Source organism: Zosterops lateralis (genome assembly GCF_965231275.1).
Source record: "Zosterops lateralis genome assembly, chromosome: 11".
NCBI lineage: Eukaryota > Metazoa > Chordata > Aves > Passeriformes > Zosteropidae > Zosterops > Zosterops lateralis.
Window position 1 is genome coordinate 9,713,636 of NC_139771.1, and position 12,160 is coordinate 9,725,795.

General features: G+C 40.3%; 1 protein-coding gene across 1 annotated transcript; it reads right to left on the bottom strand.

Annotated features, from left to right (window-relative positions):
- Window positions 1–746: 746 nt before the first annotated feature.
- On the bottom strand, window positions 747–11,156 carry ARF4 (ARF GTPase 4). Its single transcript, XM_083869432.1, has 6 exons — window positions 11,012–11,156; window positions 5,013–5,093; window positions 4,439–4,548; window positions 3,225–3,296; window positions 2,581–2,706; window positions 747–1,694 (listed from the first exon to the last, which is right to left on the bottom strand). The coding sequence occupies exons 1-6, from the start codon at window positions 11,076–11,078 to the stop codon at window positions 1,608–1,610; spliced, it is 543 nt and encodes a 180-aa protein (XP_083725558.1). The 5' UTR covers window positions 11,079–11,156; the 3' UTR covers window positions 747–1,607.
- Window positions 11,157–12,160: the final 1,004 nt, after the last annotated feature.

The following is a 12,160-nucleotide window of genomic DNA, read 5'->3' on the forward strand; positions in this document are numbered from 1 at the left end:
GAGTGGAAAATGAGAAGCACTTAGCCTGGAACTGCAACAGAATCATGCTTTGGGGTCCTAAAGACATCAAATCAATAGGACAGCACATTTTAGTTGGAGGGTTCAGCAATATTTCCTTCTATACAGCAGACAGGCAACAGAAAAATAGATTCTAAACTACCCATAAGTAGCAGCCTCAAGACATGTATTAATTTATGCCTTTTGAACTACAATGGTATAAGGGGACAGGAATATGAAAACAGAGTAGCAGTTGTATAGAGATGATTTCTGGGGGTGATTATCAGCATTATTATAATATTTGCTATATCCCTGTAAAAGCACTCAGGTTACCTTCCCAGCTAGCCACCAACAGAATGTGTGACTCTCCCACTGGGACCCATGTAGGTTTTGACATGTGGATAAAACTATGAAAGAGACATGCATGGTTTTCAGGCAGTTCAAATTTGTTTTATTACAATTTTTTAACTGTTAGTATTTTCATATCTGGACATCTTGAAAGCAATTTTAGATTTACATCTTCAAAAGACATTACAGAATTATGTAAGCCCCGATGACAGCTACTCTACTGCACTGTATACAACTTGGTTGCCTCCCTTCCATGTCCCACTCCACACAGTTCCAAACAAGTGAAAATCTGAGACTGGTGTTCATATTCAAGCTGCAGGAAAACTCAGTATATGGAGAAAGAATAAGTGATAATTTGCATTCAACTATTTCAGGAATCAAGAAGAGCATACACAGAACTATACATTTTATCATTTTATTAGGAATAATTCCAAGTGGGTTATGAAGAAACTAATCCATTGAGTTTGATGAAGTTTCCAAAATTTCCTTATGAAGATATGTTCACCAACAAACAGTAAAACTTCAGCAGAATTATTATACACTGGGCAAAAATAGTCAGGCTGATACCAAAAAGCAACATGCAAAATAAAAAAAGATACAATATAAAGGAAGACAATCTGCTGAATATTAAAAACAACCTCAATATGAGCTCTTCGCAACCAGCACAGAACTATTCTACCCATCAAATCCAATTCACACAAAGGCAAGTTGGGCTGACAGAACCCAAGGATTAACAAAATGTTCCTCAGTGCAGTAGATTTGTATAGTGTTTTAGAGCATTTCCTTGGCTTGGAACAAGCAGTATTAGGAAATCTTTTTGGCAAGGGAGAGAAATAAATACATATGGAATGCTACATTTTTAAATCAGCAGACTGTCTGAGGAATGAAAAAGGGCATCAGTAAACTAAGAGTAGCAGGGAGAAAAAAATTAAAACATTAATTTATTGGGGCTCAAAGAGTATTCAAAACAGATCTTAAAGATGTCACAATAACTATATTCAGGCATTTAGGCTAACAAGGGGAATAAAATCAGAAGATACACTTTTTCCAAGTTAAGGAGATTTTTACCCAAGCATATTGCTACCTTTGCAACATGTAGCTCGGTAAACAATTGGCAATGAAACAAGTTGAAACGCTGTAATATCCCGCCCAAATATCAGTTCCAGATACTGTAATAACCAAGATGCAAACTAATTTTGTTGTAACAAGCCTAGACCACTTATATCAAACATGTCCCTGGTGAAAGAGTAATCCAGTTGGAATTAGCGTTTTGAGAGTTCATTTGACAGCCAGTCAAGTCCCTCATACAGACCAGTTCCTTGTGTAGCACAGGTAGCCTGGACATACCACTGTTAATGAAGAACACAAAAATTAAATTTGAATACTGGCAAAATGCAAGTTAAGTTATGAAAGTACATGACACTCTTTAGCATTGTTTTAATTGTGTGTTATAACAGTGTTCTTTACATACAGTTTTGTGCTGTAAATAGAGTCAAGAATGAACAAACAGTATTTTTAAAAATTTTGAGAAGTACTTGTACTGTAAAGGAGGTTCAGACATTATCCGGAAATTATCCAAATGCTTGGCCAATCCAATCATTGGCCTAGTAAAGGCTACAAAATAGTTTAAGGCATCAAGAAACAAATACAGAACTTGTATTTGGTTTACATGCTGAAAACTACTTCTTGTCTTTGAAAGACTGCTCTTCAGGAGGTGAACATGGAATTATCTACATGAATGGATCTCTGAAACAGCTTCTGTGGTCAGGATCTTAGTGTGTCAACACAGACACTCAGATCACAAAAGGTGGGATGGTTAACATGAAGCAAACCTGTGTCTCTGAAGCTTGAGTAGATGGCATCTAATGCCTCAGAAGCTATCTAATTTCCTCCTGGAGGTGGGAATGCAGAATGCATTTGTTTTCCCACAATACTGAGAAAACAGCAAAGTCCATCACATACTTTGTGAAATGTTGGATGTCTGTATTTCAATGACAGACTGGAGTATTTGTATGTTTTCAGAAAAAGGTGAGAAACGTAACACATATAACACTGGATTATAGTTCTAAATCACTTATTTTGAACAAGAACCTGAATTATGCATTATAAAGTTTAACAGCAGGTGTGTACATCTTTCTACAGAAAGAGGTGAAAACTACCCTTTCCCTCAGAGGAACTTTATAATATCTAATAGAGAGAGACAAGAGCTGAGCAGCCAGAAAGTTTAGCACTTACAGTTCTGTTACGCAGAGACTGAAGGCCTAGTTTATCTGTCATTTCACTGATTGCCATGGCGTTGGGCAGATCCTGTTTGTTTGCAAACAGAAGCAGCACTGCATCCCGCAGCTCATCCTCCTGAAGCTAACAGAAAAAAAGGGCATGTTAGTAAATTGCCTCAGTTAAGTGAATCAGTTACTCCGACAAACACTAAAAAAAATCTAAATACTTAAGAGTTGTAAACATTTTCATTCTTGCTCCTGAAGTGAAATTTTGTATTTGAGTATTGAGTGAAATTTAATTAGTATACAACAGAACTCCTGCAATTAAGGAAGCCACCTTTCAATTTAAAAAGTTTAAATTTATGGGCACCTTGCTGATGAAATGTTCTCTAGAACCAATCTGTTACTCCAAAATTCTTTGTCTGCTGCATTTCTATCAACGTTTCATGAATGAAAGGTTCAGACACGTTATTAGTTCTCTAGAGAGTGGAAATCACAACTCGGTGCACTCTGTGACCCAGAATTACCAGCTGAATACAATACACACTGTACAGACTCCCTAAAACTTTAAAATCCTAAATCTCTTAGGGAACCTGACGAACATCCAAAAATAGGACAGGTCAGTCTAACAATGAACCTTCAGAAGATATTGATATTTACCATTTTCTGCAGCTCTTCTGCTGCTTCCTGGATTCTCTCTCTGTCATTGCTGTCTACCACAAAAATGAGGCCCTGTAGAAAATTAAGCAGATTTGGAAAGAACCAATGTAAATGTGCAGCACTATTTTAAAACTGCCAAAATACACATATGGAATATTGTGATTGCTTACCTAAGAAAGGGGACAAATTTAACAGAAATTTCTGTTATGCACAATGTGTGTCTGAACAACTACCTAAGTTTCAACTTCAAAATAAAGCTAGAGGAAGAAAATATAGTGAAATTACATGACTTACCTCTTCCCTCTCCCCTTTCACTCACTATATTGAAAATCACAAGTGCTTCACCATCTTATATTTCATGGAAAAAACCCACACCCTTAAAGTAATGACTGAATTTGTTTTAAAAAGTTTGTTTCAAACAGTACTTCTAATGGCATCTCTGATATTCAAGTGTTCTTCTTACACTATTTATTCTTAATGTTTCCATCTGAAAACCTTGCTTTTATCACTCTCTTCAAGGAAAGAGAAATATCTTTTAGAAAGATTTAGTAAAAGGACTGTAATAAGGAACTGCAGTTAAGTATTACTCTATTCACAACAGTATGGAGGCTCAAGGTCCTTTTATCAATCCAGGCCTCTCTATTTTTCTGCACCAATCATATGCATCATGCTGCACAGAACTATCATGGAAACAATTCTACATTTAACACAAAAGATCGCCAAACAATCTCACTCCAGAAGTGTTCTAATACTAATAACCAACTTATCTCACTACTTGTGAACCAAAGGTATCACATTTATGTTCCAAAAACCAACTGTGGTCACATCAGTGTGAAGCTGGTACTTTTCAATCAACTGGTAACAAGATCTTTTACCATATTTTAGATGCTCAGCTTACTAAAACCACTGATTTAGCATAGTAAAAGCCATATATTTTAAGAGTTCCTCATAAGAAACCAGTTGTTCTGGCATATTACAGAACACTGGTAGATCCTAAAGGATTTGATCCTTGAGAGGCTACACTCACGACTAGGCGTGAAACCTCCAGGAAACAAACTAGCTTTAACTAGAATAAAATCTGGGTGCCTTCAGAAGTTGCAATAAATAGTCTAGAGCTTTTCTGAAAGAAAAAAACCAACTTTTCATATGTATTCTACAAAACACAATGAGGCTTTACAGAATAGGTCTTTTAATTGCCATCTGAGTACTCTTACCTGTGTGTTTTGGAAATAATGCCTCCAAAGAGGTCTAATTTTATCTTGACCACCAACATCCCAAACTGTGAAACAGATGTTTTTATATTCTACCGTCTCCACATTAAAACCTAAAAATGAAGAAGTTTAGTAATTAGAAATAATTACTTCTAGTGTTAAAATAATTCTAACTGTGTTAAAGATAGATACTTCCTAAGATACACTTCTCCCAAATATGTATAAAATGGCTTATCAATACTGAACTGGTAAATCAGGAAGAAAATTCACTGAAGGGGGAAAAAACATGAATCATTTAAATCCAAGTCCAAATGTCTGAGCAAATCTTTCAGCCACAAACTGTGAGGCTCATGGTGTTTGGGGCAAGTGGTGCTAGTCATCTGGTTCCTATTCTCCTGTGCATCTGCTACTGGCCACAGTGAGTAGCTGGATTCTGGTCTGACACAGTTATGTTATGGCAGTACCAGACAGTTCATGTTTGTCTTGATTCTTATTCTAACAGCAAAGACAGCAAAACCCTGCACCCTTCAGAGGCCTGTCAGGTTAAGAATAAAGATACAAGAACTGGTGATCTTACCAATAGTGGGAATTGTGGTGACAATTTCTCCTAGTTTCAGTTTATAAAGAATGGTTGTCTTACCAGCAGCATCCAAACCAACTAGAAGGAAAGAAAAATTGCTTTAGTTCACAAACTGAACTACAACCTGCTAATTTAAAAACATATCAAAAAGCTGAGAACAGCTTTTTGAACATTCTTAGGTCATTGCTGATAAACTACTGTATGTTTTTCCCCATCTCCTCCACCCAGGACTGAGAGAGAACAGGTCATGAAGAAAAGCTCAGTAAGATGCTTCCATTCACAACCTACTGACCCACAAGTCTTTAGTCTTCCTTAGTGTTTGTGTTAATTAAGCTTTATCATTCACATTGAAGGTTTCTTCTGTGTAAATCAGGAAGATTTTAAAAGCCTAGCAATAATCTACAAGCACCACACAATTTCTAACTGATCACATATTTGTTACTTCACTAAGCTGAGGAAGGCCTCACTCACAAAGCTCAGCTTCACAGGCACATGGACCAACTGAAGGTGGCACTACACATGAAAGACACTTCTTGTCCCTATTCCAGCCTCACGTCCTTTTGCTAAAACATTTATTTAGCACTGACAAAACCACACACGTCAGGAATCCCTCATCATCCCTCCACATATACTACAAGGGCTGTAGGTCTTTGTCAGGATATCATTTCCATGGAGTGAGATGCACTAGGATGCTTCCATCAGGAGTCTCCTTCTAATGACTGCTGGTCACTACAGAAGACCTTCTGCATTTAAATTTGCTCTTCTGTTTCTAAAACAAAACTTAAGCTTCCTGTTTTTCAGTGTCAGCTATGTGGTAAATATGGGATATAAATTAAATTAAGCCTAAAAGACATTCTTTTAGACATATCACCAACACTGCAAGCATACACTGTAGTTTTCTAAAACTGTTTGTGAAACAGTTCTAAAACTGTTTGTGAAACTTATTGTTAAGCATTTCAGAACACATTAATGTAACTCAAAATAGAATTCTTTAAATTAGAACCCAATACATAGCATATAAGCACCTCCATAAACAGCAGGTACTAAACACCACAGCACAAGATGTCTCTCTTTTGTCAGTAACATTTTGCCCAAACGAAAATATCCCCATCAAAAGAATTAACTAATACTTTTGCAAGAAACCAAATGCAGTCTTCATTTTATAAGGATAACACATATTCTTAAGCATTCTGAGTTCACTACCTACTCTGCAACTGCAATATATTAAGCTTTAAGTGGTTTGGTGACTTGCTTATTAATAATACAACTCTTTCCTTAGCATTGCAAAAAAAAAAAAAAAAACAAAAACACAAACCAGGATTCAAAATTACCTGCTCATCCAGAATGAAACCAAACTCTTGAAAAACCTCCTTTTTCTCAAGACACAAACTTGCTGTTGTTGCAGAAAACTAATTTTAAAAACCCTATCTATAATTGTCCTATATTCTAATAGTGTGCACAGGATTAAACATACCAATGCAGTTTCTTTGGTAATGTCATTGCATGTTAAAAAAAAATATTGTTTTAATTCTTAATGTAATGACAGCATGAAAGAAAGGGGTCGGGTTAAGAATCTACCATCAAAACCAAAGCTCCTTGACTCACAAAATGCTCAAAATGAAATGTAAGGGGTTTGAGTTTTGCTATTGTTTAAGTGTTGGTCTTCTTCAGAACTACACACAAATACGAACAAAAAAAGTCAAGGACATGAAACTTGTAAATGCCACAGTTTTCCCCACACCAGTTAAGTGTTGGGTCACCTTACAAAACCCTGTAAGCTGACATCAGAACCCTCAAATACTCCACCTATGCTGAAAATCTTTTTAACAGCACAATGCTTGAAGCCAAACACTATTTTCACAAAGCTCTACCTCAAATAAGCACTTGTAGGACGTGTAGATCTTTGTAAGAACAAATGATGCCTGTACATGATATGAAAGGGATTTTTCCCAGTAAATTAATAAGATAATTTAGTGAACCAATTAGTGTTACAGCTACTACTCAAAACTCTTCTCTCATTGCTCCCCACCAAAAAAATTACTCCGTTATCAATATAACAAACACTGACATGATCTGTTACAATTTACAATGTAAGAAAGATGCCGTTGTCTACACAAACTGTTCGAGTGTTTTTCAGTTTATACTAACAACACAGATAAAGACAAAGGAATAAACTAATTTCATTCCAAAGAATGTACACAGGGTATCAAGATCCATTTGAAGACATGACTCAGAGTCAAGAAATAAGAAACTAGTCAAGAATTTTAAACTACCTGCTATATTATGAGACTATTGCCCCAGTTACCCACTCTTATCCCTGTGCATCTCAGTGGTGCTGGCAGAAGCCAACAGTGCCTATGCAAGCACAAAGCCCAGACTTTGCTGAAATCCACTCTTACCCACAGCTCTTGATTAAGCTGTTGGACTTTGCACTGAGGCAGCCTGAGTTATGGGTACGCGTTTTCTCCTTCTCACTTCACACTTGAGGGCAGAAGCTTAACTGAGGGAAGGACCTCATGCAAATCCCCATGACCCTATTAGCAAAAAATGCCTCTTTTGGGCAAACTGCAAATGTTATGAAGTCTAAAGAAGCAAGTCATGAAAAGCATAGCCTCCATTCATATTTCTTACTCCAATTTGCAATTTACCACCCTTTAAAAAAATTTCAGAGCACTAAATCGTATTTAATCTTTTGAGCTGGTAGGAAGTGCGACTATTGCTTTTAGTAATCCAAGAATAAACATATTTATATTTGAACTGGAACATTAAATGTGTCCGAGTACATGAGCTACTGCCACGTCATGAACTTCACCAAGATTAAAGCCACATCTTAAATCCCCAAACAAAGTAAATTTCCAATTCTACATTTTCTCTGATTCTACTGCCTGACTGACCATTGTCAAGACCAAGATGTAAGAGACTCAATGGAGGGTATAATGTTAAGCAACTGTACTGCAAAGCACCAAGATTACGATAAAGTACAAACGGGAAGCACAGACCTGTACTTGCAACCATTCACCTGTAAACTGAATCAAACATCCTCTTCCACGAGCTGGAGAAAAAATATCTACAAGGCTTTCAGGTGCAGCTAAAATCACTGTAGTTCTAAGCCGTTTACTCCTCTTAAAGAGTATTTTATTCACGGCCTGTGAGTTGTGTTTTTAAATCTCAAGCTTTTAGTTCACTTGTCCCCTGACCACATCACATCCTTCATTAACCAACTTCCTACTCTGCTCACTGGTGGCTGAATATCAAGCTGCCTCTGTTATCACAGCACAAAACTACATAAAAACTATAGAAAGGCACGCAAACCAACAGTTGTGTACAACAACACCTGCTCAAATAAAAAACAGCTAAATGATTATGATCTGTTACAGTGACAGAATTCCCAAAGAATCTGACATTTTCCATTCAATGTATTTAATAATTACCTTTGTATTTAAAGCTCCTGTGTAGTTACTATGTCAGTTAACACTTGTACAACTACACCAAGACACAGAACATTAAATTATGGTACTGAAAGGGGCACAGTGAATCAGTACCTTTTCTTTTAAGGACAAAAAACCATCAGTGAAGAGATTCACAGACAGGTACGTGCAGGGTTAGGACTCTGTTTTTACTCTTAATGCCCCAGTAACCTAATCTGATTTTCAAACATTCAGCCCTATCCCACAGTTCCTTCTTTTCCCTCATGTTATGCCTATTTAAAAAGAAAATGCATGAATCTTCTTTTTATGCATTTCTTCCAAATAGTAACTTAATGTTTTTGAAAAATACTTAGTTATATAAGCGTATTTTTTAAAAAACATAGTTTCAGTAACAGTATAACATTAAATTTCCACTTCTTATCATAAATGGAATTTGAGAACATAAAAAATAAGTGAGTGCTGTTGGTAATGGCCCCTGATAAGAAATACTCAAATTCTGTAGAACTCAATAACACAAATTCTGTTTTAGGAGCTAAATTAATTCTAATTTATCTTCAAAGTCTTCAGAAACAGAAGAAAGCTGTGAAAAGGAAGTTAGAATTATAAATTAATTATCTTTTAATATCAACTCACATAATATTTTCTCCCTAAGTACTTTACCCCATAAAGTTATTTCTCAACTGGTGTTCTACATTGGAAACTTAAATGTTTGGCCTTGTACAGCCCCATTTTCAATACACCAAACATTTTAACTTTGAGGAAAGGTTTTATTTCTGTCCCAGTATTCATTCAGACATCTCTCCTCAAAGATCTCATATATGATGCAGAATACTATGAAGAGATTATTTTTAGTGTTACAGTTATACACAAATTATGTCATATTCAGTGAAAACATTCTGCTTCTAAAAATCCAGTTTATGTCCTACAACACACTCTCACCACAACACAGCCCAAGTTCTACTCTCCTTTACTACCTAACAAATACAGTGCTGTCTTGTGCCCTGATCCAGCCCTGCATTTTAATACAAGGCTCTAAAATAAAAATGTTTAAGAAATACAAAAATAAACTCATTTGAACCAACTGCTAGAAGGTGCACTTTCCAAAGCCATCCCTAACCTAAATTCGACCTGATTTCCCACCAATGAAGAGCCTTGCAAGCAGTTCAGATGTCTATGACATCACTTTCCTGTTTTCAGTACTTTGCAAGAAGTAACAGAACTACAAATACCACAGACACTGTCTCATCCTACATCCTACAGTCAAGCTCACTTGAAGATTCAGCTTCATTCATTAGGAGTCATATGAAGAGTCTGGCTGTTAGGGAGACACACGAATCACCTCCTTGAAAATAACATGTAGTAAGTTGCCTTGAAGACTAAAATTACTTGAATTATTTTATTTTGAAACGGATGACAGACTCTAATTTCAAACAGATAAGACACAATAAATTTTCTTGGGTATGCAATAATGAACTTTGCCAACACAAAATATATGGAGAACCTGAAAGATTACAGTTTAACAAAGCTGCACTACTGTGTCTGCTGTGCATATCCAGGCAGCACTCAGGGATGGGTGTGTGCCAGGAAGTTTCACAGTTAGAACCCACTCCCCTTGCTGGCTATATCCAAATAAGCTCTTTATTTACTTTCTTAGGACAAGCTACTTCAGTCAACGGCCATGAACCAAATTCCATTCACTTTGGTAACAGAATTGGAGAAAAATTTAAAGGCTAAGAACTGTACATAAAGCTTGCAGAGGTGGGTAGGTGGGTGGAAGAAGGTAGGGAAGATTTCGAAGTGAGGAGGAAATACCAATACAGTATGTGCTGACCTTTTGAACTACAATCTGAAAGTGAGAATCTGCAAGAGCCACTGGCTTCAACTCCTACACAATCCGTATCAAAGGAACAGATAATTTCAAAATAAATGGATATCAAAAATAAATCATTATGGGGGGAGACAGCAGGATTAAGCAAACACTGTAAGAGCTGCCTAGAAGGTTTTATCGGTTTCTACACGAGGCACAAAACTAATGCCCACAGAGGCTATACCGAAACGCCTTTTCACCAGAGTCAGGATTGAGACACTACAGCTCCCTGCAGCTACCGAAAATCGGCCATTATACGGCAGTTCTTACGCCGCTGGTGCTGCACACACAGGCTTTGTCACATCCTGCTGGCGGAGCCGCAGTGCCGGGGCAAGAGGGCACGGCCGGGCGCGGGGACACCGGCCCTACCCGGCCGCAATCCCATCTTTGTTCCGCGCACGGCCCGCCGCAGGTGCGGGAACGGGGCTCGGCCCGGCCCTGCCCGGCGGGACCGGGGGGCGGCGGGCGAGGCAGGGAGGGAACGTGCACACAGCGGGAGAAAAGGAAGGGCAAATACAGCCGATCCGCACCCCCTCCCTTCCCCGCCGCTCTCCCAATGCCCCCCTCCCAGCCCGTGGGACGGGCACAGCGCGGTATCCGCGCCCCGCAGCCCGGGACGGGGCGATGCCCCCGCCGGGACCCGCGGCCCGCCCCGCGGCCTCCCCCTCCCCCGGCCGGCGGGGCTCCGCAGTGGCCCTCACCCATAAGGATGCGCATCTGCTTCTTGCCGAAGAGGCGCGAGAAGAGCGAGGAGATGGTGAGGCCCATGGCGGCTCCGGCGGCTCTGGGCGGCGGCAGGGGAGCGCTGAGGGAAGGAGGACGGGAGGGAGCGCGGCCCGGCCGGTGTGCGCGCACGGATCCCTCCGCGCGCGACGGGAGGCCGGCGGCGGGTGCTCTGTGACCGGGGACCTCGCTCGGTCTCTGCCACGTCACGCTCGCCGCGGCCGCCCCGGCTCCAACGCGGACACGATCACGTCACGCTCGCCACATCCCCTGGCCGCGGCACCGCCCTTCGCCACACGGCCCCGGCGAGGCGGGGACTACGGCTCCCGCCATGCACCGCGTCGCTCTGGGCCCCGCGCTGATTAGCCGCCGCCGCGGGACACGCCGGGGGATGTAGGCGGACGCGCTCGCCCGCACCGCGCAGCTTCCGGGTCACGCGGGGCACGCCGGGCGCGGGCGGCCCCGCCCTGGCCGCGGGGTCAGCTGGCAGCCCCGGTAACGCTCCGCTCGCAGCCGCCGGGCAACAGGTCCCACTGCCGGCGGGTAGGGCCAAACTGGGGAAACAGAACCTTCCAGAGGCTTCAGATGCACCAGATAGCGACAAGGACATTGAATTAAAAAAGAAAAAAATCATCCCCACCAGAACCGCCCCCAAAACCCCCACCAAAAACCACAAAAACACCCCAATCCCGCCCCCCGACCCCTCCAAACTCTAAAAACCAAACCGAAACTAACCAACGAAAGGCAGCGCTATGACATATTACTATACTATTATTAATTGTGTAAACATATCCACTACGACAGCAATCATTAGGCACCCCGGTCCCAGCAGGGCCATGTTCCACCCTGCCCTGACCCTCCCCACAGTCCCTCGGCTGCAGCACCAAACTGCTCTCGGTTTACGAGGAAAGGGAGCACCACACACAGGGACGTAACAGTGGAGTAAAAGCTGAATGATGCTAAGGTCAGCGTTCTACTAAGATAAGGTATTTACTTATCCTTTACCAAAGAAAAGCATTGTTAATGTTTTTTATTACAATAGTCCGGATCCTAATATCTGGCTACTAAGCCAGACAACTGAGCCTGTTGTTTTCATAGGATCATAAAATGGTTTGAGTTGGAAGAGT

Bases quoted from the DNA above. Each gene is read 5' to 3' on its own strand.
- ARF4 (XM_083869432.1), bottom strand. From the start codon at position 11,078: ATGGGCCTCACCATCTCCTCGCTCTTCTCGCGCCTCTTCGGCAAGAAG. The intron at 2,707-3,224 runs GTAAATATCAAT...TTTTTCTGTTAG, and splicing joins CAGAAGAGCTGCAGAAAATG to CTTCAGGAGGATGAGCTGCG. The intron at 1,695-2,580 runs GTAAGTGCTAAA...CTTCATTAACAG, and splicing joins AGTCTCTGCGTAACAGAACT to TGGTATGTCCAGGCTACCTG.